This window comes from Ursus maritimus, unplaced genomic scaffold (assembly GCF_017311325.1).
Source record: "Ursus maritimus isolate PB19 unplaced genomic scaffold, ASM1731132v1 scaffold_2, whole genome shotgun sequence".
In the NCBI taxonomy this organism is placed as follows: Eukaryota; Metazoa; Chordata; class Mammalia; order Carnivora; family Ursidae; genus Ursus; species Ursus maritimus.
Genome location: NW_024424452.1, coordinates 93,878,833 through 93,903,647, shown reverse-complemented (window position 1 = coordinate 93,903,647; position 24,815 = coordinate 93,878,833). Strand labels below are relative to the sequence as shown.

General features: G+C 43.7%; 1 protein-coding gene and 1 non-coding gene across 6 annotated transcripts in view; one reads left to right on the top strand and one right to left on the bottom strand.

Annotated features, from left to right (window-relative positions):
* HHAT (hedgehog acyltransferase) overlaps positions 1–24,815 on the top strand; it is a 302,265-nt gene that overhangs the window by 10,876 nt on the left and 266,574 nt on the right. For 3 of the 5 annotated variants that reach the window (XM_040636380.1, XM_040636379.1, XM_040636377.1), the window contains exons 2-3: positions 1,556–1,689; positions 15,172–15,239. In XM_040636380.1, the coding sequence (XP_040492314.1) occupies positions 1,599–1,689; positions 15,172–15,239 (159 nt within the window). In that variant the 5' untranslated portion in view covers positions 1,556–1,598. Of the gene's footprint in view, positions 1–1,222; positions 1,690–15,171; positions 15,240–24,815 lie in introns of those variants that run through there. The other 2 variants (XM_008701184.2, XM_040636378.1) reach the window with 2 other exon arrangements.
* LOC121104109 lies at positions 23,305–23,421 on the bottom strand. The gene has a single exon (XR_005836480.1). It is a non-coding gene; the product is annotated as a U5 spliceosomal RNA (small nuclear RNA).

Here is a 24,815-nt window from a genome sequence, read left to right as displayed (position 1 = left end):
CCCCCCCCCCCCCCCCCCCGCCCCCCAGTCTGCTTGATGCAGGGTTTCCCAGCATGCTGTCAGGTGAAGGCTATTTGGTCCAGTCCCCACATTTTAAATGTGAAGAGGCAGCCCTGCTGCTTTGTTGCTCAGAACTATGTATCTTTGTGTAGGTGTCTGCAAAACGTATACGATATAGCTAAGAGCACCAGAAAGGGAAACATTTTGACACCGGATATTTTGGTTCCCCACAGTTAATTAATGCAGAGGAATTGTCCTAGAAGAGAATGTCCCTGGAAAGGTTCTAAACAGCAGGGCTTCTAGAACTTTCATTTAATCCCTAAGATTGTGTTCACATTTCAGTAACATTTTTAGGGGTTCAGACTTTGCTAATCACATATTCTTAATGGAGGTGAGGAGGTCATCCAGTATAACACCAACATCCTCTGAAAGGAGACACCTAAAACCCAGAGGTTAAAGGTAACTTCCCACTAACGGGAAGACTACCATATTCCCACAAAATTCCGCAAAGAAATTCTGAGGTATTCTAGGTGATGCCAGGTATTTAAAAATAAAGTGTGAGTAGAAATGTTTGAAGCTAGAAATGGTTCTGAAAAATAGTAAGGAGACCTGAGAAGGCGTTGCTGAGGGCTTGAGCGTGTTGGGGATTGAAAGCGTAAGTGCCTGCTTCTGGATCGCTTAGGTTGCAGGAGACCAAACTCCCAGAGCAACTTTTAGGTCATTACCAGTGGGTGCTCTGGGTGGACCGCTGACTTCTGACCTCCTGTTTTATGACAGCCAAAGTTTGTATCTTTTTCCGCTCTCTCTTAGCCTGAAGAAAGGAGTTCGTGCGTGGTGGATTGTGAGCCAGGCTGTAGGGACAAGTAACTTTGTAAACTGGTGTTAATGGGGCTGGCTGTGCCTGAGGGAGGCATGGAGTCTCAGTGGTCCCAAGACCTGGGTTTGAGTGCTGGCTCAGTTATTTCTGATGGTGTGGCCTTATTACGCCTCACCTTTGTCATCTGTAAAATGCCTCTCTCCTGCTCCACCTTCTTCACTAGGGTGTTGTGAAGATAAAATGAGGTCATGTGTGAATTCTGATTCTTGGCATTACTGTCCCATATGAGATGTGCTTGCTTGGGGCTTCAAATTTTGCTCCGATTTTAATTTGGCATCCATAGTGAGACATATTTGAGAGGCTTAAGTAAAGCAGTGAGAGCCGTTTAACTAACTCTTTGTTACTTGGGAGCTGATTATTTGATTTGTAGAATTTTAAGACTTCCTATCACCTGCTCTACTACTTAGTGCACTCTGATGGGAGGCAGGTGGGGGGCTGTGGGAGCTCATAGGGAAGACCTGCCCACCCCGGGGAAGGCAGGGCATGTGCGTGTGTGCACGCACACGCATTTTGGATGTGGGATGCATAAAGTCACTGGCAGAAGGAAGTGTGACTGGGGTTATATCCATATCACCTTAAATAGTGATGGGTCCCTGAGAGAGCAAGTGAACTGATATGATGCTGTTCCCTAGTGTCATGTCTATGGCTTAATGTTTTTATTTCTGTTTCTCTTCCTAGAAACTCTCAGTGTATCTGCCTGGACCCTTTGTCACAAGGAACAATGCTGCCCCGATGGGAACTGTCGTTTTACCTGTTTGCTTCACTAGGCTTCCACTTATATTCTTTCTATGAAGTTTACAAAGCTTCCAGAGGTAAGGTCCCAACTTTCCTGATCTTCTATTAAGAAAGGAAGGAGGAGGGAAGTATTCAGAGGTAGAAGATTCAGGAAGATTGTTTAATGGGCTCGGGATGACTTGGACCCTGCTTTGCTTTCCCCTCCCTGGGACACTTTGAGTCCATGACCTGAGTCAGTGCAGTTTTCCACCCCAATCCTGGATTTGGAGGGGATCCTGTGGCTGGTCTTCTGTGACAAGAGGGTTTGATTCCATGGCTATTGAAGTCTGTGGATGTGATCTGCAGTAACCTCTTCCATCTCTCTTCCATCATCATTGCTCTCAGACATGTGGAGGCAGCTCATGGTATTGGAGGCCCAGACTCCTTTCATCCTTTTGTTCTTCTGTGTTTAGTGCTTTGTATGCTTGTTGAAGAAGAATCATCACCAAATCCACATTCCAGGCTATACGAAAGGGGATGGGAACCCTCCTGTCCTTTAAGGGGCGCTCACACTTCTGCTCATCCCCAGTTGGCCAGTGCCAGGTCTTATGGACACAGCTGGGAGGCTGGGAAACATCAGCTTTACCTTGGTGGCCATGTGCCACTCAGGGTTCCCATGCTATGGAAGAATGGGAGAAAGAAATGAGGAGGGTCCATGATGGTCTCTTCCGTCGTCAGGGACAGTTTTTTAGAGGAGATGGAGATTACTGGGCTTTGTCGTAAGGTAGAACAGGAGCCAGCCGAGTAGAGGAGATGTCAGAGGATCTGTGGAAACAGAGGAGTTTGCAGGCAAATGGACAAACCTTTGGGGTGTGGGGAAGCATAGCATGGTCTGGCAACTACAAACCACTCAGTGGGACTGGAGTGTAGAGAGTGAGGGGACAGTGGTAGTATTGAGCTTAGATCAAAAATCAGGGAGAAGCTGTGAAAGACATTGGATATTTATGTGAGGAGTTTGGCAGAGTATTCTGAAAAGTCACTTAAGATGGCAAAAGGTGGGTTTTGGGAAGCACAGTTGAAGAGTGCTCTGCTTGAATACCTGCCTCCTTATGTATCACTGGGACTGATTTGGATATGCATCCCCAGGATTGACTTCTCTCCCATTCTACATGTGTCCCACTCAAAACCATGGGCTTGGTTGCAGAGACAGACCATCTACAGTAGATGAGGACTGTTCTTTTGTCCAGGCTGGCCAAATAGTTGCATCCTTCTTCTGGAGCCTCTGAGCTCCCAGGGCCCGTGTGGGGGAGCTAACCCTGCTCTATGTCAGGCACCATATTAGATACTACATGTACCTTGTCTCATTCAATCTTAAGAACGCCCTACGAGATGGTATATTACTTCGAAGGTAGGCTTGGCAGCAGAAACACAGCCTCCAACATAACTGTTCAAGGCATGTATGGTGTCCAGATAGCATCAAAGAGCCTGGGTCCTTCTACCATGTCCCTCTGCCATCTTTGTCATGTGGCTTCACCTCATGATGTAAGTTGGCTGCTTCAGCTCCAGCTGTCATGTTCCCTTTTCTCCCAGAAGGAAGGATGGAAGGGAAGGGGAGGACATTGAGGACTCTTCTCTGAGTATGACTTGAAAGTTGCTTACGTCATTTCCATTGACCTACCATTTGCTAGAACCCAGTCCTGTAGCCCTCACATCAGCTGTGAGGGGAGCAAGTAAATGTAATCTTTGGTGGAAGTACATTTATCCAGTTAAAGTCAAGGGTTCTGTTTAGAGGAGGAAAGAATGGATATTAGCTAATCCGTAGTCTTTTCCATAAATGGATGTCAGTATTCCAGATTTTTGCCATTCTCGCAGGTGTGCAGTGGTATCTCGTTGTTTTAATTTGCATTTCCCTGGTGACATGTGATGTGGAGCATCTTCGTGTGCTTACTGCCATATATATCTAATCTTTTTTGGTGAGGTGCTTGTTCAGGTCTTTTGCCCATTTTTTAATTGGGTTGCTTATTTTCTTATTCTTGAGTTTTAATAGTTCTTTGTATATTTTCTTCCAGCCTTTGGCTTGTCACCTTATTCCCTTGACAGTGTCTTTTACAGAGCAGATATTTTAAATTTTGTTTAAGTCCAGTTTACCATGAGCTGTGTTTTGGATATATAAAAAATACTTCCTAGAGCCAGGGTCATCTAGATTTTCTCTTAATGTTGTCTTCTAAGAGTTCAGTGCATTTTATATTTAGATCTGTAATATCCATTTTCGGTTAATTTTTGTGAAGGGTGTAAAATCTGCATCTAGATTCATTTTTTTGAATGCGGGTGTCCAGGTCCAGCATTTGTTGAAAGACCATCTTTCCTGTGTTGTATTACCTTTGCTCCTTTGTCAAAGGTCAGTTTACTGTATTTATGTGGGTCTTTTTCTGGACTTTCTATTCTGTTCCATTCATTTATTTGTCTGTTCTTTCACCAATGCCACAGTCTCTTGAATACTGAGGCTTTATAATAAGTCTTGAAATTGGATGGTAATAGTCCTCTGACTTTGTTCTTCTCCTTCAATATTGTGTTGCTGTTCTGGATCTTTTGCCTCTCCATATAAACTTTAGAATCATGTTGTCAGTATCCACAAGGGAACTTGCTGGGCTTTTGATTCAGATTGCATTGAATCTATAGATGAAGTTGGGTAGAACTGACATCTTAACAATATTGAGTCTTCCTATCCATGAACATGGAATATTTCTCAATTTTTTTGTTTTTTGTTTTTTATTTTTCATCAGTTTTCTAGTTCTCCTAACATATAACTTGTGTATATTTTGTTAGATTTATACCTAAGTATTTCACTTTTTAGGGTGCTAATGTAAATGGTATTATATTCTTAATTGTAAATTTCACTTGTTCATTGCTGATGTACAGGAAAGTAATTGACTTTTGCACATAAATCTTGTATCCTGCAACCTTGCTATAATCACTTACTGGTTTCAAGAGTTTTTTTGTAGATTTTTTGGATTTTCTACATAGGTATTTGTATTATCTGAATTCAAAGACAATTTTCTTTCTTTCTTTCTTTCTTTCTTTCTTTCTTTCTTTCTTTCTTTCTTTCTTTCTTTCTTCTTTTCTATTTGGTCTACCTTTTTTTTTTTTCTTTCAAGATTTTATTTATTTATTTGACAGAGAGATAGAGCCAGAGAGCACAAGCAGGAGAATGGCAGAGGGAGAGGAAGAAGCAGGCTCCCTGCTGAGCAGGAAGCCCTACCAGGGCTCGATCCCAGGCCCCTGGAATCATGACCTGAGCCAAAGGCAGATGCCTTACCAACTGAGCCATCCAGGCACCCTCCATTCTGTATATCTTTTATTTCGTTTTCTTACCACACTATCTAGGACTCCCATTATGATACTGAAAAGGAGCGGTGAGAGGGGACACTTTTGCCTTTTTTCTGATCTTAGCAGGAATGCTTTCTGACCATGAAGTATGATGTTCACTGTAGGTTTTTTGTAAATGTTCTTAATCCAGTTGAGGAAGTTCCCTTCTATTTCTAGTTTGCTGAGAGTTTTTAATTGTAAATGGGTGTTGGATTTTGTCAAATGCTTTTTGTGCCTCTATCGAGACGACCATGCGGTTTTTCTTTTTTGGCTTGTTGATGTTATAGATTACACTAACTCATTTTTGTGAGTCTTTGTCCGTGAGTTTATTTTTAACAAACCTCTGCTGGACTCAGCAGGGCAGGTCCTCTGCTGTGTGTGTTGTTAGCGGGGGCTGCAGTCATCTGGTGGCTCACTCATGTGGCTAGCCAAGACCTCAATGGGGGGCTGTCAGCTAGTGTGCAGAGGTTCTCTCTGCATGGCTCTCCACATGGCTTATATTTCTCCTCACAGGACAGCTGGGTTCAAGAGGGGAGTATTGCAAGCGCACAAAAGCAGAAGCTGCAGATCTCTTGAAGCTCAGCCTGGAAAGTTGTACAGTCCACTTCCACCTCGTTTATTGGTGAAAGCAAATCACAGCCCCAGTCCAGATTCAAGGGCGGTAAAGACTCTTTATGGCTGGAGCAACGTGCACGTACATGGATTTGTGGCAGTCATCTTAGGAGTCTGTCACCATGGGTGTTGTCCTTTTTTACCCAGATGAGGATGCAGAGGCTGAAAATACAACTTATCCAAGGTCACACATCTAATAAGTTCTTTTTTTTTAATATTTATTTTTGTTTTTATTTTTATTTATTTATTTATTTAAATGATTTTTTATTATATTATGTTAGTCACCATACAGTACATCCCCGGTTTCCGATGTAAGGCTCGATGATTCGTTAGTTGCGTATAACACCCAGTGCACCATGCAATACGTGCCCTCCTTAATACCCATCACCGGTCTATCCCATTCCCCCACCCCCCTCCCCTCTGTAGCCCTCAGTTTGTTTCTCATAGTCCATAGTCTCTCATGGTTCATTCCCCCTTCTGATTACCCTCCCTTTCTTTATCCCTTTCTTCCCCTACCGATCTTCCTAGTTCTTATGTTCCATAGATGAGAGAAACACATCTAATAAGTTCTAATGGAACTGGGTTTAAACTCAGAGGCGTCCAACTCGATGCCCAATATTTTGTTCTATTCAGCCACTTATATTTATCGATAATTTAATTCCTAAAGCACCCCGCTTTAAAAGGGGAGGCCCTTCTGTCTATTCTATAAAATTTAAAATTTTATCCAAATACTGGAATAAAATGTTTCCTTTCTGTGTCATGCTGGCTGCTGGGATGGCGGTGGGAGGGGCTGCCTCTGTGGATAGTAGGAAGCTTTTCTGCACCTCAGCTGATCCAGAGGCTTTCATGCTGTTTGACTTACTAGTGACCACTCCCTAGCCTGAAGCTTCTTTTATCCTGTTTTTCCTTTAAATGTCAGTGCCAAAGGGTTTCTCAGGTTACTCCCAAGAAATGTCTTCTTTCTCTAATACTTTTGCCAGTTCAGCTCATGGAAGCCGGATCCCCCTGTCTTGCCAAAGTGTGTTTAATGGTGCAATGTTAAGGCTGCTTGGCTCCATGTCATACTGTCTAATTCGGGAAAAAGTGCTACTTAGCCGCATGATAGAAGTAGGTCACTGGGAAAACTGTCTCTTCTGTAAACTTCTTTGGGATGTTTGTATCTGGAGCAAACAGAGTGCCTAGAACATATTACAGGCTCAAAACTTACCCGTTGAGTGAAATGCCACCAGTGGGCACGTGCACGGCTGCTTTCTCTGGGCGCGGAACAGACATCTTGTTCACGGCACTCTGTCTGGGGAAGCAGAGCTGTCAGGCCATTAGGGACAGCAGACTGATTTTAATGGCCTTTGTCAAATAGAATCTTTGGGTAAATTCACAGCAGGGACTGAACAGAACACCCCTTCTTCCTCCCGACTCTGCCAGGCGTAGAGCATCTCTAAGTCATATGGAAACACTGGGGATGGGGTGGTGGTGATCTGCTATGCTTGGTGACTTCTCCCCTGGAGCTCTGCAGCTTCGTGGCTAATCCAGACCCACTGTGTCAAGTTCATGCCCCTGTGGTTTGGTAGATGTAGAAACACTTTTATGTCCCTCTGCGTACACTTAACATGAGGAAAGATGAGATCTGCCCTGCAGTAACCTTGAAAGAGTTCATGCTCCCACCTAAAGGAGGCCCGTATATTGTTGTGCTCATTATCAGTTTGATGCAGTTCTTGAAAAGAGTCGAATTGTCATCAGTAAAAACCTGAGTGATTGGTGGTCACCTGGGGAAGCAGCTGGGAGGGGAAGTCTTAGACCACTTGGTTTATATTCAGGTTTATTTCTCCTTGTACCTGTTTTGGCATTTTGTAGCTTTCCAAGGATTTCTGCATTGTGTAGGTTTTCAACTTGACTAGGGTACTGCGGTTCATAATACGCGTATTTGAAATTTTTTTGTTTCTGTAGTTTTGCTTTCGTCTCTTACTGTGTATTTTGTTTTACATCATCTTCCCTCCCTTCCTTCCTCTTATTTTTTTGCTTTGATCAATGGTGCCAGAGAGCTTCGGGATCTTTCCAGCTTGTGGCTTTGTTCAGTTTCTCAGTTGTTTCCTTTTGTTCTCCAGTTCACTGATTTCTGCTCTTATTATTTCTTATTGTTTCTTTGGATTTGCTCTGTTCCTTTTCATTCCATCTGTATGAGTTGAATGTGTAGCTCACTTAGTTTGTAAGGAATCTGTTTGTATTGCTGTATGATACCTGATAGCTTTTCTCAGAAGGATTTTCAGAAGAAGGATTTCCAAAAGAGGCATTGCAGAGTCCAGCTACATGAATACTTTTAAGGTTCTTGATAGACTCCCCCAGACTGCTCTCCAGGAAGGTTTGCCAATAATACTTCTTCTTTTGGAGAGTGTCCCTCTTCTTGTGTCTCAGCCAGTTGAGCCTTTCTTCTTTAGCCCATCTCACATATATTTGGTATATGATTGAAGTGAAAAGTTAAATTATTTTTTCCCAAATAGATAACCAAACAGGATTAACTGTTTCTTCCCATATTGAATTATGATGCAATCTTGATCATTGCCAAATTCTTTTTTTTTGAAGATTTTTTAAATTAGAGAGCATGTACACACATGTGCATGTGGGTGAGTGGGGGAAGGGTGAGAGGGGGAGAGAATGTGAAGCGGACTCCACGCAGCACAGAGTGGGGCTCGATCCCGAGACTGGGAGATCAAGACCTGAGCCAAGACCAAGAGTCAGCTGCTTAAGCGACTAAGCCATCCAGGTGCTCCTATCATTGCTAAATTCTTATATATACACCAGACTGGGGTAGGGGAGCTGTCTTTTCTGTTTCATTGATTTCTCTATCAATTCATACATCATTACTGCACTGTTTTAATTAAAAATGCTTTGTAAAATATTTGAGTATCTGGTGGAATAAGTTACTACTCATCGTTCTTCATTTCCTCACTTAGCTTTTCTCACTGGTTTATTCTTCCATATACATATTTGACACTGTTCTGAAAAAAATCTCATTAGGGTTTTAATTAGAATTAAAAGAACCCTAGAAATTAATTTGTAAATAATTAATATTCTTATAATATTGTACTTTTCCACCCATGGATACGGTATTTTTTCTTTATTCATTCAGGGTCTTCTGTTATTTCTGTTAGTAAAGGTTGCTGGTCTTCTTCATAACAGGTCCTGCTAAGGGGCACCTGTGTGGCTCAGTTGTTAAGTGTCTGCCTTCAGCTCAGGTCATGATCCCAGGGTCCTGGAATCGAGTCCTGCATGGAGCCCTACATCAGGCTCCCTGCTCAGCAGGAAGCCTGCTTCTCCCTCTCTCACTCCCCCTGCTTGTGTTCCCTCTCTTGCCGTCTCTCTCTTTGTCAAATAAATAAAATCTTAAAAAAACCCCAAAAACCCCACAAAAAAACAGGTCCTGCTAAAATTCCTATTCAGATTTTTTGAGTCTTTTTTTTTTTTTCCTTTTGTGATTGGGAAATTTTCCAGTTATATTTCCTATAATTTGTAATTGATTATTTCTGGTCTAAAGGTATTTATTTTGGTTTATGTATGTTAAATTCCAACAATTTATTGAATTCTCTTAATGTTCCATTAACTTATTTTTGATTTTCCTAATTTTTGTGTTTAGATACTATCATCTGCAGATCATACTAATGGTTTTGCTTTATCTATTGCTTAGCTGGAACTTTTAGAACAATATAGTAGTTGGGAAAGAATGCTATTTTTATTTTAATTCTAATTTCAATGGAAATCCCTATATTGTTTCTACCATTACTGAAAAGTTGAATAAACTTTGCTTTTTTTTTTTTTTTTAAATCGTGCTAAGGAATCTGGCTAGCTCCTTTTAACTAAAATTTTAAAATCAGCAGTAAATGTTGAATTCATTTTTATTTTTATTTTTATTTTTTTAAAGATTTTATTTATTTATTTTGACAGAGATAGAGACAGCCAGCGAGAGAGGGAACACAAGCAGGGGGAGTGGGAGAGGAAGAAGCAGGCTCATAGCAGAGGAGCCTGATGTGGGGCTCGATCCCACAACGCCGGGATCACGCCCTGACCCGAAGGCAGACGTTTAACCGCTGTGCCACCCAGGCGCCCCTGAATTCATTTTTAAAGCACCTATTCAAATGATTGCATAGTTTTTCCCTCTCAAGCTGTTGACATGTTCTAAAGTTATACGTTTTCCAGTACGGCTTATATGCATTCCTACAACCAACCTATGACCACGGTAGTTTTAAATACACTGCTTGTTTCCAAGTTTTTTTTAAATTATTGATTTCTAAGTGAGATTGGTTGGCCTGTAGTTTTATTTTTCATTTCATCAGATTTTAATATCAACATTGTTATCTTTATAAAATGAATGGGGAAGTTTTTCATTTTTTTGTGCATGCTATGAAACTGTTCACATAGCGTACGAGATGTCAGCATCAGAGTTCGATATTCACTTGTAAGTTTGTCTACGCGTGGAGTCTTTGGAAATAGATTCACTGAAAACTTCAGGGTCTTTTAGTTATTTCAGGTTATATTTAGGTTTTCTTGTCAGTTTGAGTAATTTGTATATATATATATATTTTTTTTCAATTTTATTTTTACATAATCTCTACGCCCAACGTGGGGCTTGAACTCACAACCCCGAGATCAAGAGTTGCATGCTCCACCAACTGAGCCAGCCAGGCACCCCTACGTTTTTCCTTTTCATTGAAATTTTCAAATGTATTAACATCCGGTTGAGGATCATATAATGTTTTGAAACACACCGGTCTCACTTTTTCTGTTTTAGGGAATTTACCAAAGGTTTTGTCCACTTAGTGGATTTGTTCTTTTTTTTTTTTTTTTTTCAAAAAACGATCTCTTGGGTTTATTTATGAATTCTACCTCCCCCCCCCCACCCGTGACAGTTACTCCCTATTGAACAGTAGGCCATCCTAGATCCTTTTGGCTTTCCAGAGCCCAGGCTCAAGTTTTATGCCGTGGCTTTCTTCCTAAAAAGTTGCACATTAGGGACATTTTTGTAAACAGAGTGATATTTTCCATAAATTTGCATTTCCATTTCACAGACACTTTATTTTCATTTTTAAAAGTCTTGAGTGAGCAGAGGTTAATGTTTCTCTAAATAAACTGTAGCCCCGGGAAGCCCCGATATTTAAGCAAGTGTGAACAAATGATTTGAGTTGCCATGTCCAGATTCTTTGTGTATATAGTAGGTGTTCTGAGAGTGGAATGCAATTACAGTTGAGCATTTTCACCTTCTACCTTCTGTTTATTCCTAAACTCCCCTGTTCTTATCACTTATCACTAGTCTCAGTTTATAAGGAAAGGAGATAGCACATTTAGATTCTTCTTTGTGTTAATATATCACACTAACCACTCACGAGGGGTGGGCTTTGTAATCAGTCAGAAGGTAGTTTTTCCCACTTGCATTTGTGACTGGAGGAATTTGGTTGCAAGACAGCTGGCAACTCTGTAGGGCCCAGTTCAGGGTGAGCAGCACTGGGGGGTAATTGAGGCTACCCCTGGTCCTGTCTTTGAACAGTTGGCCTTGCCCTTGGAACCATGGGAGGGGCCACCAGGGGCCTTTCAGTTAACAGGTCTTCCGTGAAAGGACCCAAAAGCCAAGGACTGGGCAGTCTGCCTTGATGGCCGGCATCAATAGCGTGTGTCACACTCAGGCTCAGGGATCTGTTTGGCAGTGCTTCCTGCTATAGTTCACCCTGTTTCCCCTTTCACCTCTGGCCAGGGGTTGTAGGAAACATTAGAGCTCCTGCTTTCCTACTGGGAACTCAAGCTTGCTGACCCACCCCTTCTGCTCAGGCTTGCATGGGCCTTCTCCTCCTATGTGGACGTGGGGCCCTTGGGGTGGGGGGTGGAGTGTTGGCTTCCAGAGAGTTGACTTTCTCTCTCTCTCTTTTTTTTTTTTTTTTTAAGACTTATTAGAGAGAGTGGGTACAGGGAGAAGCAGGCTTCCTACTGAGCAGGGAGCCCGATGCAGGGCTCAATTCCAGGATCCTGGCATCGTGACCTGAGTTGAAGGCAGATGCTTAACTGACTGAGCCGCCCAGGTGCCCCGAGAGTTGACTTTCTTTTGTTTTTTTAAAAATTTGTTTGGGGGGTGGTGATAGCACAGAGGGACAGAGGGAGAAGCAGACTCCCCACTTGATCAGAGAGCCCAACAGGTAACTTGATCCCAGGACCCTGAGATCATGACTGAGCTGAAGGCCGATGCTTAACCAACTGAGCCACCCAGGCTCCCGCACCCAGAGTTGACTTTCTTAACACCTATAGTAAACTTGTCACAGTGACTTGGGACAGGGCCTCAGCTGTAGGGCATTTGAGGGCAACCCTCAGTGTTAGACTTCACAGCTCCTCACTCCTCCAGCCAGTGCTCCCTGTTGTCCTGTCAAACACAAAAGAACATGCCCAGAGCTTATGGCTTCCTCTTTGCCTGAGTGTTTCCATCTCCATCTGGAGCTGCTTCCCCCTCTCTCCAGAGCCTTAAGGATTCCCAGGCAAATCACGTGCCTGGTGGCTTTCCTTGAAAGACCCCAGAGTTCTTTCAGGTGAGTAGCAGGTGAGCAGCCTTATTAGGGAGATTTGAAGGCCATTTATGTTATATGTCGCTTCGTGTCCTATTTACATATATGATTTGCTTTTGCTTGGGCTATTTCTACATCAACTTTTCATTCCCTGAGTGGGAATTGGGGGGGGGGCGCTTCTCAAGAGTTGTCGTGGGAAAACCAGCACCTGTCATCCTTCTATATGACATTGTATATATGAATTTTTGGGAGTTGGCTATCATTAAATTCTCTTATCTGGAGAAGCCCATCTTTTCTGCTCCCTTTCTCTACTCATTTACTGCCACAGTCTGCTGTACCCAGCGGCTTCCTAGAGAAATAAAGAATCAGTAGGAGCTGATTGGAATTTTTCAAATGCATAGAAACAGCAGGACATGTTAAGCTATGATTGGGTGTGCTAGTCCCTGGCAGTGGCTTGTGTCAGACGAGGGTGTATATGTGTTTCCTCCTCTTCCTGATTATTGCCCTCTAATTACCCCTACCCCACCCCAGAAATGGTTTCCTATCAAAATGTTGAGGGTGAAAGGGGTAGGTTAGTTAGTGCTCTTAAGTAAATGGTTTACCACCACAGCTCATTGGCATCGATTAAAATGCAAATCCTCTCACTCAGTAGGTAGAATGGGGCTTTGATGTATCCTCTTGTTGGGTGGTGGTCGGAGTGGGGAGAATCAACAGCTGATTTAGTAATGAGGGCTCATCAACAGAAACCGCTTCATTTCTGTGCTCTGAGGCAGTTTTGTGGAGCGCTGAATCGAGAACCAGGGCACCTCGAAGAAGGAGCTGGCTCTGCCCGACAGTCAGGCCTGTGTGGTATGGAGAAAATTGCGCAGGCAGAGAAGGCTTCTCTCCGTTTGCAGGGTCCTTTTGCTTGAGTGTATGTGAGGGATGATGAAAACTTTTGTCCCGAGTCCTGAGTGAGGATATGGGATCTCTAGCTGAAGGGTCTCATCAGAGAAATTCTGATGGCCGAAGCTCTTTAGGTAAAGATTTCCATTACACGTTCTCAGCTGCCGTTCTCCTGTATCAACCAAATTCTGTAGCAGCGCGTTTTTACCTAACTTAAGGCAGTTTGAAGACAGTGAATTCCAAAGAGGTTGCGCATGTATGTTGTATAGCATTTGTTAATGTCAAGAAATCAGACAAGGGTGAGTTACAGAAATTCTCCAAGCCTGAGAGAGGATTTTTGGTTTAGAGCTGTGCTGTCCAATACTGTAGCCATTAGCTGTACAAGCACTTAAAATGTGGCTTGTATTTACGTATTGAGATGTGGCTTGTTATTTACAAATTGAGATGTGCTGTAAGGATAACATGTATATTGGATATTGAAGAATTAGTAAGAAAACGGGATGTAAAATGACTCATTTGTAATTGTTTAATACTGATTCCGTGTTGAAATAAATAAAATATGCTAAAATTAATCTTTTCTTACTTTTTAAAATTGTGTCTCAGTATTTCAGTTGGTCAGCCCCAGACAGGATTTCATTATTTTCCTACCTGCGTAGGCTTCCTTTTTCCCACTAGAGGGAGCTGCGTTCCAGTTTCAGGAAGTCCGGTGCTTTACCATGTAAATTTCACTGCTTCTGAATGTACTCTTTTAAAAAAGAAGCAAAAAACACAACCAAAAACTCCAAACACGTTTCTGCTTTGTTTCAGTTCTGCACAATTCTGATGTTTCTGGAGGTTGCTCTTTGTATGTAAGTGAAGGCAAAACAGAAGAGGCAAGAGGCAGAGAGGTTTTCCACCCTCTTTGTGTTAATGAATTTTAGGAGGTCTTTGTTGGATTGCAGTAGTTTGCTGTTTGTTTGTTGGCTCTTCCCTGGGACTTGAGTCTGTGCACAATTGAGCGCGTGTGCACACACACAACGTGACGTGTATGCAGCTGTAACAGAAAGGACCAGAGCCCTGCTGCAATCACACAGCTCCACAGCGCCCCCTGGACCGGGTGGGATGCAGTGGGAATGTGTCTTGGAGCTGGGCCACGTGGCACCCTGGGCCAGTGCTCACCGCCCCACCCTTTCCTGTTGTTCCCAGGGGCAGTATTGCCCGTGGTTGGAGGCTGGGGCCCCTCCAGTTTGTGTGAATCTGCCCCTGGATCCTACTATGAAACCAGTGTCCTTTCAGGATTATGTTTTAATGACTACACACTCTCCTGGTTTTCCTGCAATCTTTCTGGGTAGTGCCTGTTTGGTTCTTCTGTGGTTTTGTAGGTTTGTTGGTCTGATAAGCATTGGTTTTCCCTTGTTTGTATACTCTGAGCCTTTTGGGGCGATTTCAGACATTCTGGTGGCTTCATCACTACCCTTATGCGGAGGACCCCCCAGTCTTCACCTCCAATTTAGAGTACACTTTTGAGCTCCATCCATTCCCATTGGGCTGCATACGGGACATTGCATAGGCAACTTAGCGTTTCTTTCCTCCTTACATGGTGTTCATGAGCACTATTGCAATTTATCATGACTGGTTTGTCTCTCTTCCCTGGGGTACCATGAGCCCCAGGCAAAGGCCATGGTATATCACGACATGTGCCTGGTTATTGCACACCCTTAAGAAATATTTGAATGAATATTTTGTTATACTTTTTGTCTTAAACCAATTGTATACTTATTACTGTTATATGATTTCATTTTATAAATCTCATAAACATTGTGTCCATATCATGGGGCTATGATCACTATCATTTTGTGGCGTGATCTGTTTAAAATAATTTTTCACCACCTATACAGGTGAGGTATTTGCACTAATTCCCCCTTGGTTCCTGGTGCTGGAAGCTTTTTCTCTGGATCCCTTTCCATTTGTGACCCTTACTACAAGTTGAAGGGAACATTTCCATCAGCCCCACTCCGTATTTCCAGGAACTTAGGTCACAGGAAACTGGAGTGGAAGGTCAAGAGTCTGACTTGTCTCCATGTCTGTAGCTCAGGCCACAGGCAGCTTTTCCAGAACGTAGTCCAGTTTCTCTTAGTGCCTCTCCTATGAAACCAACCCACTTTTAAATAAAACTGACTAATGAAACACTGTTTTTCTTGTCAGAACATGAAGAGGAGCTGGACCGACAGTTTGCTCTGGAGATTGGCACTTTATTTGGAGGATTAAAGAAGGTACTTAGTGGATAAATGATAAAGCTTCTCAGTTTTCAAACCTGGTTTCAGTATTTTGTATTACTATTGTATTTGGCTAGTGATGAGCTGTGTATTTGTTTTTCTAAGCATTGTGATAGATTTTTCTTTTTCTTTTTTTATTTTGATAGATTTTTAAAATGATATAACATATTGCTTTTTACTGTTTTCGGTCTATGCAGTGTGCCAGATATATTTTAAGTTCAATCAGTGTTTGTGGGCTGGCTTGGGACATAAAATAATGCTTGTATTCCAAGTTCCAAACACCCAACTTACAAACGAGCTTTTGGAAGACCATTCATTTTCAGGCTGGGCACTGCTTATGCTGATATTTTTCTACTGTGAGAGTTGCAGGTCTTGCTTAGAATTGCAGCAAATATACTTCAATTTCCATTTTGATTTTCTGGGGGTAATCTGTCCCTTCTTTCCAGCTCTGGCTCTGTGTGGAGCCGCTGTATTCAATGGAAGGCCCATGTTCTTGTGGGACTGGGAAGAATGTCCTGCCCCGCGTGGGGTGCCATTCCCGGCTTGGCTTTCGTTGTTCTACGCACCAGAAGTTTCCCTGAAAAGTTGGATGCAAATTGACTTGTCATTCATTGCATCCATTTGTAAATGTTTCTGATTTAAATAAGCCCTTTTAGGGTATGAATAAGACTGTGAGGTGGATGGGATTGTGCCCACTTCAGAGATGATGAAATCTGGGAAACTTTTGTCTTGGTGGAATTTGAGATGTAGCAGGAGATAGCCCTCGTGAGTGTCTAAGATCTACTCTTTAGAAATATTTCACTATTGGCTCTCTTACAACAGGAAAAAATGGTAATCTCTCTCTCCATTTTTCCCCCTCTTACGGTTACAGTTCAGGCATTTCAGACAATACTGAATTGTTTGCCAGGGGCAAAAACAAACCCATTTTAGACTAAGAGACTTCTGGCTCTTGAGAAGAGAAGCCATTGCAAGGCAGGATGAGCAGTTGAACAGAGGGTCAGGTCCCAGCAAGTTCGGGAGCTGCGGCAGATTTCATTGTCAAGGGGAAGGCTCCATCCTGCTGTGTGTGCCACTTCCAGACAAAGGGGCTTTGTCTTTGCTCGCTTCCCAGCTCCTGTCACTACTCCTTCAGGTTTAGCTGCTTGACTCCCTGCCCAGGCTGTAGAGTCCTGGGGAGATGACCTTTGCTAAGTGTTCTCCACGACAGACCCCCCCCCCACCCCCTATAACCGGGCATGGGGTCAGGGGATGTCAACATTCAGGACAACCCTGCCTTCATGAAAAAGTGCACAAGGCACAGATACATGTCCTCGGAGCTCCAAGGACTCAGTCTTTTTCCATTCTGAAAAATCTGTCCATGCCTCTGTTTATCTGACCATCCATTCATCGATCTGGTGCTCTTGAGTACCTCTTGTTGGCCTCATCTTTCTATATCTCATCCCTTGAAATGGGGTGGGTAGTTTGGAGTCTTAGAATTTAGAGGAAAAATGAGGAGTTCTGGTGGATAGTCAGTAGATGAGGGCAGTTGATACTGTGCCCCTGGCGAAGATCATAAAACAGACCCGGGGCCAAATGTAGTGCTAGGAAGTTCACAGATTATCTGCTGAAAGTCTCATTTCAGCTAACATACAGACCTGTTGGTTCTGGACACTCCTTGATATATATTTCCTTTCTTTGAGGTTATGGGAGGTGGTAAGCAAATGCCACCCTGCTCTAAATTCTAATCAAAAGAAGATATTTGGTGAGAGTAGGAATTGTGAACTTTAGAAAAAATCTTTAATGTTTTCTGATCAGTCCGTATCTTAAATGTAACGGTTGCTAAACTCAGCACTACTGACATTTTAGACCAGATAATTCTTTGTTGTGGGGGAGCTGCTGTGTACATTGTAGGACGTTCAGCAGCCTCCCTGGGCTCTGCCTAGCGCGTGCCAGCAGCAAGCCCTGACCCAAGTCATGACAATCAAAAATGTCTCCAGGCACTGACAGGTGTTTACGGCAGTATTTAGGGGCTCTCCCCAAACAGCCTCTGCCATTTCTGATTTGCCGTTTCTTTTGCTCAGCCTGTTTCCTCTTCTGGATTTTGTCTCTGCCCTTCCGTGCCTGGTCCTTATTCCCTCTTCACATCTGAGCCCAGTTGGCTCCCTGTCACAGAAGCGTTGCCTGGACCTCTGAGTTGGGGTTAGTACTCATCGTTCCTGACACTTCCCTGCCTCTCTCTTTATCCCTTTCCACAATACTACTTTTAATGAGTATGTTTCTGGGCCCAAGTCTGTACTGAGTGTTGGGGACACGATAGTGAACCAGGCAGACAAGGTTCCTGTCCTATTGTCTCTTAATGGGGACAGATCGAAGGTAAGTAAATGAACAAACCTAACAGCCACAGATGGAGCTAAATGATATGAAGAAAACAGATACGGTGATGTGATTTAATGCTTTCGACTGTGTCTTGTGCCGTATGACGATGAATGTATTTGTACAGTTGTGTTTTATATTATCCATTCTCCACTCGACTGTGAGTCCCACAAGGACAGGGCTGGGATTTAATCAATCTTGTATCTTTAGTGCCTTGAATAGGTGACTATTTTATTGAATGTCATTGCGCCAAGTTGTAACATTGGAGTACAATGCGCCGGTGCTAACTGCATGTAGAGAGACGTGTAGGGAAACGCGGAGTGCGGCGGTGTTTACAGTCAGAGCAGGGAGCGCCCACCGCGCCACAGGCTGTCCCAAACTGCTCCTGTACAGCCAGGCTCCGCAGAGTGGTAGGACTTGGCGGGGTCATCAGTAGAAGAGCCGTTGTTCCCGAGGGGCTCGCTGTGATTGGAAAAGGCAGGGAGGTGTTAGGGAGATGCCGATTGAGGTCGAAGCTTCACTGAGGATAGTGAAGGGGATCTGGGGCTGACCACGCTCAGTCCTCCAATTTTTGATGATGTTAGAGTTTGGAGGATCATAGCCCAAATCAGGAATGCCTTTGGGCCTGGTAATTTCTTTGGCATAAAGCCGACGGCACTTGCTGAGACGCCAGTTGTGGTGGGGGGAGCTTGTGTAGGTGCCCCCGTCACTGCTCACGTCCCATGTGCTGAGACATTTGCAGCCTCCTTTGAAGTGTCTGCTCTTCCTGGCTCGGAGGTGCGCCTTCCCGCAGGCTCCCGTGGCTCCCTGGAGCAGGTGCGTGTTGGGAGCCTGGGGGTGGCCAGGGAGAGGTCCCGCCTGGTCCTTTCCAGTTCTGGCTATTCTCTGTCTTGGTGTTTGGTGGTCCCCTTGTCTTTTTTTCATGCTAGTATTCTGGCTAGTCGTCCCAGTCGATAGAGGAAACTTTTTAGTGCTCATGTTCCTTGCTTGATGTAGTAAATTTGCTTCCGGACAGGGTCTGAACCAAACTGATACGAATGAAGCTCTGTGTTGGGTTGTACTGTCATGAATTCTTTCCCCTTTTATTTCTGATTCAAGGTAGTTGGCATAATGGAAGGAGCACAGGTTTGGAGTTGGACTGAGTTCACAATGCAATTTACTGCGTTTTGGAAAATCCTTTACCTCCTCTGAGCCTCAGTTTTCTCATCTGGAGCATGGGAAGGGGAGGCTGTAGGGAAAGAGATGCTGGACAGTGAGCACCCAGCCTGGGTATGCCTGGTGCAGAATGGATGCCCGAGATGTGTTTTTGTGGTGGTGGTGATGTTTTTCTTTCCGTGGAAAACACCCTTGTTTCAGAGTTAAGATTTGCTGATTCCCCTTATCTGGCAAGCAGGTAATGTTCTACAGAGAAGCATTTAAATCAGGATGGGGATTGCTACTGAAGGGAGCTCTCGAAAGCCTAATGTATTACGAAAAGTTTTACGTGTAATCAGTTCCTCCTTCTTTACTGAGGACGCTCCTTCCTGTGGCAGGTTCTGAAATGGGGGCATCCTTGTAGATAAGAAGTTCTTTCAGAAGTAGAATCAGAGAGGAATTTTCAGTGCCTGTCAGAAGGGTGAGGAAGAAAAGACAAGATCAGAGAAGGGAAGCTTGATCACTGAAGTCTTTGAATATGAAGAGAAAAGAGGTACTTTTCTAAAGTACAGACACAGTTTTTAGCACTCAAGTTTCGCCTATGCGAAATTTTAAGATTTTAAGATTCAGCTCATTTTTTAATTCCTCTGTATTTTAGTACTTTAAAAAAACAACAGGCTCTGTTTGACTCACTGAACAGATATTCCTTGAGCACCTACCGTGTAAGGCTTCCAGGGGATGAGCTGGGTGCTGGGAGGCCAGGACGTTCCGGGCTCAGTCTCTCTCCTCGCTGGACTCTGGGTTTGGGGGAAGGTGGTGATTGGACCGTGAGGTGGCTGATGTTCAGAAGCTGAAGGTGCATGTGATCTGGACTCATGGCAGTTCCAGCTGAGGCCCAGGGGACACCGTGGGGAGAGGTGGGTGAAGGGAACGGCATGCATTCGGACCTGGATGAGAGAGCGAGAGTAGCTTGGCTGGGAGGCTGGGTGTCGGGAGGAGGATGGCACAAGACAGAGGCTGACCACAAGGCTTCTGGGCACCATGTGTGGAGTCTGGACTTTATTCGGAAGGCAGTGGACGGTTGCTTCCGGGGCCTCTTTTAGGACCCTCGAGATTTTCCTGCCTTGCCCACCCTGCACCTCCCCTTACCTTACCTCACCTCCTCCCCCACTCCTCCACGGTTTTGTGCATCCCTGCAGTTAATGTCCTGGGATGTGTGTCTCATAATATTACTCAGAAGCTATTCGTGCTCCCATGTCTTACTGTATAAAGTGCAGACTCCATAGCTGACCTTCAGCCCCATTTGTCCGCTGACCCTACCTTGTGTTGGCCCCTCAGATCCTTGTGGTCACCCTTTGCTGCTAAGTAACAGGATTGTCTGCCATCCCCTGAAGGTGCCTTGATGTTTCCTACACGTGACAGTTCCTATAGACTGGTGAGCATGCCCCTCTGCTCGGGGAACAGCCCCCAGGGAACCTTCCCTGACTCCTCTCCCCTCGCTCTAACCTCCGGCTGCGATCGTTTCTCTCTTCTAGGAGTTCATTCCCAGGAGTCTCTCCTGAACCTCTGTGACCTAACAGCTATCTGTTTGAGATGTCAGGGGATCTGTCAGCTCTGCCTGTGCCTGCCTGACATTCAGTAGACGTCCAGTAGTGTTTGTTGAATTAACCTTAATCCAACACGCCTATGTCATTGGGGGCTCATTGTAAAGGAACGTCGGTCCCTCAGCACCATTGGCTTTGTTGCACGAGTCTGAATTCTGGCAGGTTTAGAGAGTTTAGGTTTCACCTCATTTTCGTTAAGCCGTAGCCCCTCAGAGATGATTCCAGTTTCTTATTATATCTCTGCCTCCCTCCATCCGATGGGAGCAGATTAATAAGCAGTTCGGCTGTGCGTGAGAACTTTCAGCCTGTCCTTACTAACAGAAAATTGGATTTTATGCAGCTTTGCCCCTTCACAGAGGGGCTGCTCGGCAGAAGCAGATTCTTGTGCCCTCTGCCAGCCCCTCCAGGCAAAAAGAATGTGGGCTGAAGTATCTCCACGTGGTAGGGCCAAGAAACCCGCAGACTGGTGGTGGAAGGAAGATCCCTGAACACACGTTGGGCTTGATACCCTCTTGTTCACATAAAGAACTCCCGCTCTTTACCTGTCAGCACACTCTTATCTAGTCTCAGCCCTGCTGGATTTTCTTCTCGATGTGTGGGAAGATCTGCAGTGAGGCAGGAGAAAAATGACGTAGTGATTTCCTGGGGAGGAGAGAAAACAAGTGTCACTCTCTGCCTTACAGAAAAATAGGATCTGCAGTGCAAATGGGTACACATCAGATTTGCTTATTGACTCTTAGCCACCAAGTTCCTGGCTCTGCCCTCCTCTCTTTTATATCTACTAGTTCATAGCAAATATTATTTCATTATAAAGGCACTTGAAGAAGCCAGGAGAAATAAGGTGAAGTTAGAACCAGGAGTGGAGCTCTGCAAAACTAAAAGATCGTGTGTGTGTGTGTGTGTGTGTGTGTGTGTGAGAGAGAGAGAGAGAGAGAGAGAGACAGAGAGAGAGGGTGGGAGAGGGATGAGTAGAGAGAAGGGTGGTGCTGAGTCAGGTCTTGTGGTGGGGATGTAGGTTTTGCGTGAGACGTTTCTCAGCCACAAACCAGTCAGCTTACACGTGACTGTTTGCTTACCAACTGCTTTGTGGCCCAGGCTGCAGTGCAGTGTGTGCTGGGGGCTCAGGGAAGTGACAGGTGTGGTTTCTTTCCTCAAGTTGCTTACACTCCGTCTGAGAATGCCAGGCCTCCATACCACTTTAAAAGAGATAATGCACTATGTATTTGACAAAGGGGAGAGGCACCAATCAAGCCAAAGAGAATACCAGTTGTATACAACCAGGACAACTGGCCCTGTTTGTGTGTCCTGCCTGAAAATCGGCCCTGGCATTACATGGAACAAAGTTTCCATGTGTGTGACTGTCTCTTGTCAGTGTTTTCATGTGTGTGAGTGTCTCTTGTTAGTATAGCCAAAAATTGCTGGGAGACTTTCTAGCCTTGGAATGACCAGGGACCTGGAGGATGTGGATTTGAGCTGAGCTTTGAACAGAAGGGTCATGTTTTGAACTGACCCTAGCCTGTTTGGTGGTTCAACAAAAATCAAATTCTTTGGTTTTATTCTTGGTGGGTTCTAACAGTTGGACGTATGTAGGAATTAAATGTCTTTCGGTCCCATAATTTTGCTGCCAAGTGGTATGTTGTAAGGAAGGAGTCTAGATCCTGAATTGTGCATGTGTGCAACCCTTATTAGTAGGCAGGTACAAAACTTGCCATCAAACCTGTTCCCGAAAGCTCAAGAAGCCTCTGTTTTGTCTTTAGGTACTCCAACAAGCACTTTTCAGGAGGCTTTGAAGTTGAGGCAGTCCTACCCTGTGGTTTAGAGCAGATGCCCTGCTAGTTTGATCAGGGAAAGTCTCAGGAAGTCTTCGAAGGGACACAGAGGGCTGGACTTAGGGCGATTCTCCCAGAAGCTCTGGTGCATGCCTCATTCTTACAAGAGTGTTAGAGCCTGAGAAAATCGCCAACCCCCCACATATATTGAACACCATTTCTTTCATTTGTAAATTATTTCTAACATTGCTTATGCTAATAAACTCTCAGGTGCAGCTTTAGATACCAATATTGGAATTATTCGAATTGCAGCTCTCTGGGACTGGATTTCCGATTAGCACGTTCAAATGCTAACTCCTTCCTTAATTTGTACAACGTATCTTATATAAATATTCTAACAGGATTCAGAGAGAAGCAGCAGAGATCATTTCAGCCCAGGCAGTTCGGACTGTGGCTTGGAGCTGAAATTTGGGGAAAGATGCGGGGAGGAGGGAAAACCCTTCTTTCTCTCAGTATACACCCTAAAAGTAATGTCTGTCAGCATTCTTTAAAAGGTTATTGCTTTTTAAAATCATGACATGACAGGTGATAAGTCTCTGTTAAAAAGAAGTTAGAAGCAGCTGCAGGGTAGGAGTGAGATCCATGGGGTCCGTGGGAGAAGATGTGAAGATGTTGTTCCAGGTGGGTGAGGGCTAGTTAGTAGATCATAATTTTGTTCCCGGGTTTCATGAAAACAAACCTCAGACCAAATTATATCACGCATATAGACATTTATTAGGCAAGCAGGGGAAACCAGAGCTGTGAGCCCAACAAGATTCTTGAGAAGTTTATGCCACTGCCTTGCATAGAAGGTTCCTTCCAGAGATAATATCTTATGTAGAGAGGGGGATTCTGAGCTATTTGGCACCAGAAAGCAAAAATTCTCCAATCTTTGATTGTATACCAGGTCTTACAATGGAGACTCTGAGACATAACCCACAATGTATGTTTTTTAACATTTCTTGGGCTTTTATTAACCCTTGACCACACAGGTAAGTGTGTCAAGATCATTATATAGCAGGCAGGTGTTTCTAACTGGGATTATATAAATTCAAGAGCTATACCAGTGTTCATTTGTCACAGACTGATAATAGAACGAATATTGCACTAAATAAATACCCTTTCCTTTCTTCAGATTGGGTCTTTCATTACAACAACTGACATAGCCTTGTTTAGAACAAGGCCTCAAAAAATTTGCCAAAGACTCAGAATTGTTTCTCCCCACGGAAATCTTTAGTAAAAGGCGAAAGATTTATACGATTTGAAGAGAAACCAGAGTATAAATATGGGCCCCTCGATCTCACTACTCCAGTAACTGCAACTCCTAGTACACTGATGGTAGCTCTTTATCCATGAGTGCTACGCCCTACCTAGTTTGCACAAGAAATTCTGTAAGTAAACTTCTCATAGCTAGAAATGTCCAATTGGAAGAAATATTCTTTTAAATTTGAAAAGGTTGTATTCTATGCAGGGTACTATGGGTATGCAAATGAGAAGTCTGAGTCATCCATTTGGAGAGTCTTCAAATACCTGTGTATTCACAGCTGCTTCTGGAGCCACCATTAGGGGGCGAAGCAGAAGTCTGCCGGTCTCTACACCCTGTCCTGGTTCAATCGCAGAAATTCCAGTTTTACCCCTTTTGTATATTGGGACTTAGAGTACAGTCCCATTCTTTTCCTTTGCTGTCCCCTAACCACTATCACAAGCAAGATACTGAACCACAAAGAACTCCCTCTTGCTGCTTCTTTCGAGACACCTATCCTGCTCTCCCCACCCCTGACCCATGGAGGCCTCTGTTTGGTGTTCCATCTCATAATTTTGTCATTTGGAGAATGTTATACAAATGGAATCCTATAGTATGTAACCTTTTGAGGCTCACCCTTTTTGTTTTTCTTCCCCACTCAGGGTAACGCCCTTGAGATCCATCTGAGTTGTGTGTATCAGGAATTCATTCGTTTTTGTTGCAGGGTCCACAACACAGATGGGCCGCAACTAGTTTAACCACGCCATCGTTGAAGGGCATTTTGGTTGTTTCTAGTTTTTGGCTATTATGAGTACATCTGATATGAATATTTATATACAGGTTTTTGTGTGGATGTAAGTTTTCATTTTTTGGGGATAAATACCCAGGAGCTTGATTGTTGGATTGTATGATAAGTGTATGTTTAATTTTACGAAGAGCTGTCCAGACTGTTTTTCAGGATGACTCTACCATGTTACTTTCCTGTTAGCAATGCATGAGATGCTGAGTTTGTCTGCATACTTGCCAGCATCTGGTATTATCAACACTCAAGTTTTAGCTTTTCTGATAGATATGCGGTGATAGGTCCTGGTTTAGTTTGCATTTCCCGGACAGTGATGTCGAACATCTTTTTGTGCGCTTACTTGTCATTCATATATTCTCTTTGGTGAAATACTGTTCATGTCTTTTGCCAATTTCCTCCCTGGGTGGTTTTGTTTTTACTGTTGAGTATAGAGAGTTCTTTATATAGTCTAGATACTAGTCCTTTGTCAGGTGATTTGCAAATATTTTTTTCTGTCAGTAGCTTGCTTTTCATCCTCTTAGGGTCTTCCACAGAAATTCAGTTTATTGATTTTTTTTTTTCCTCTTATGGATTATGCTTTTGGTGTCATTTCTAAGAACTCTTGGCCTGGTTGTATGGTCCACAGATTTT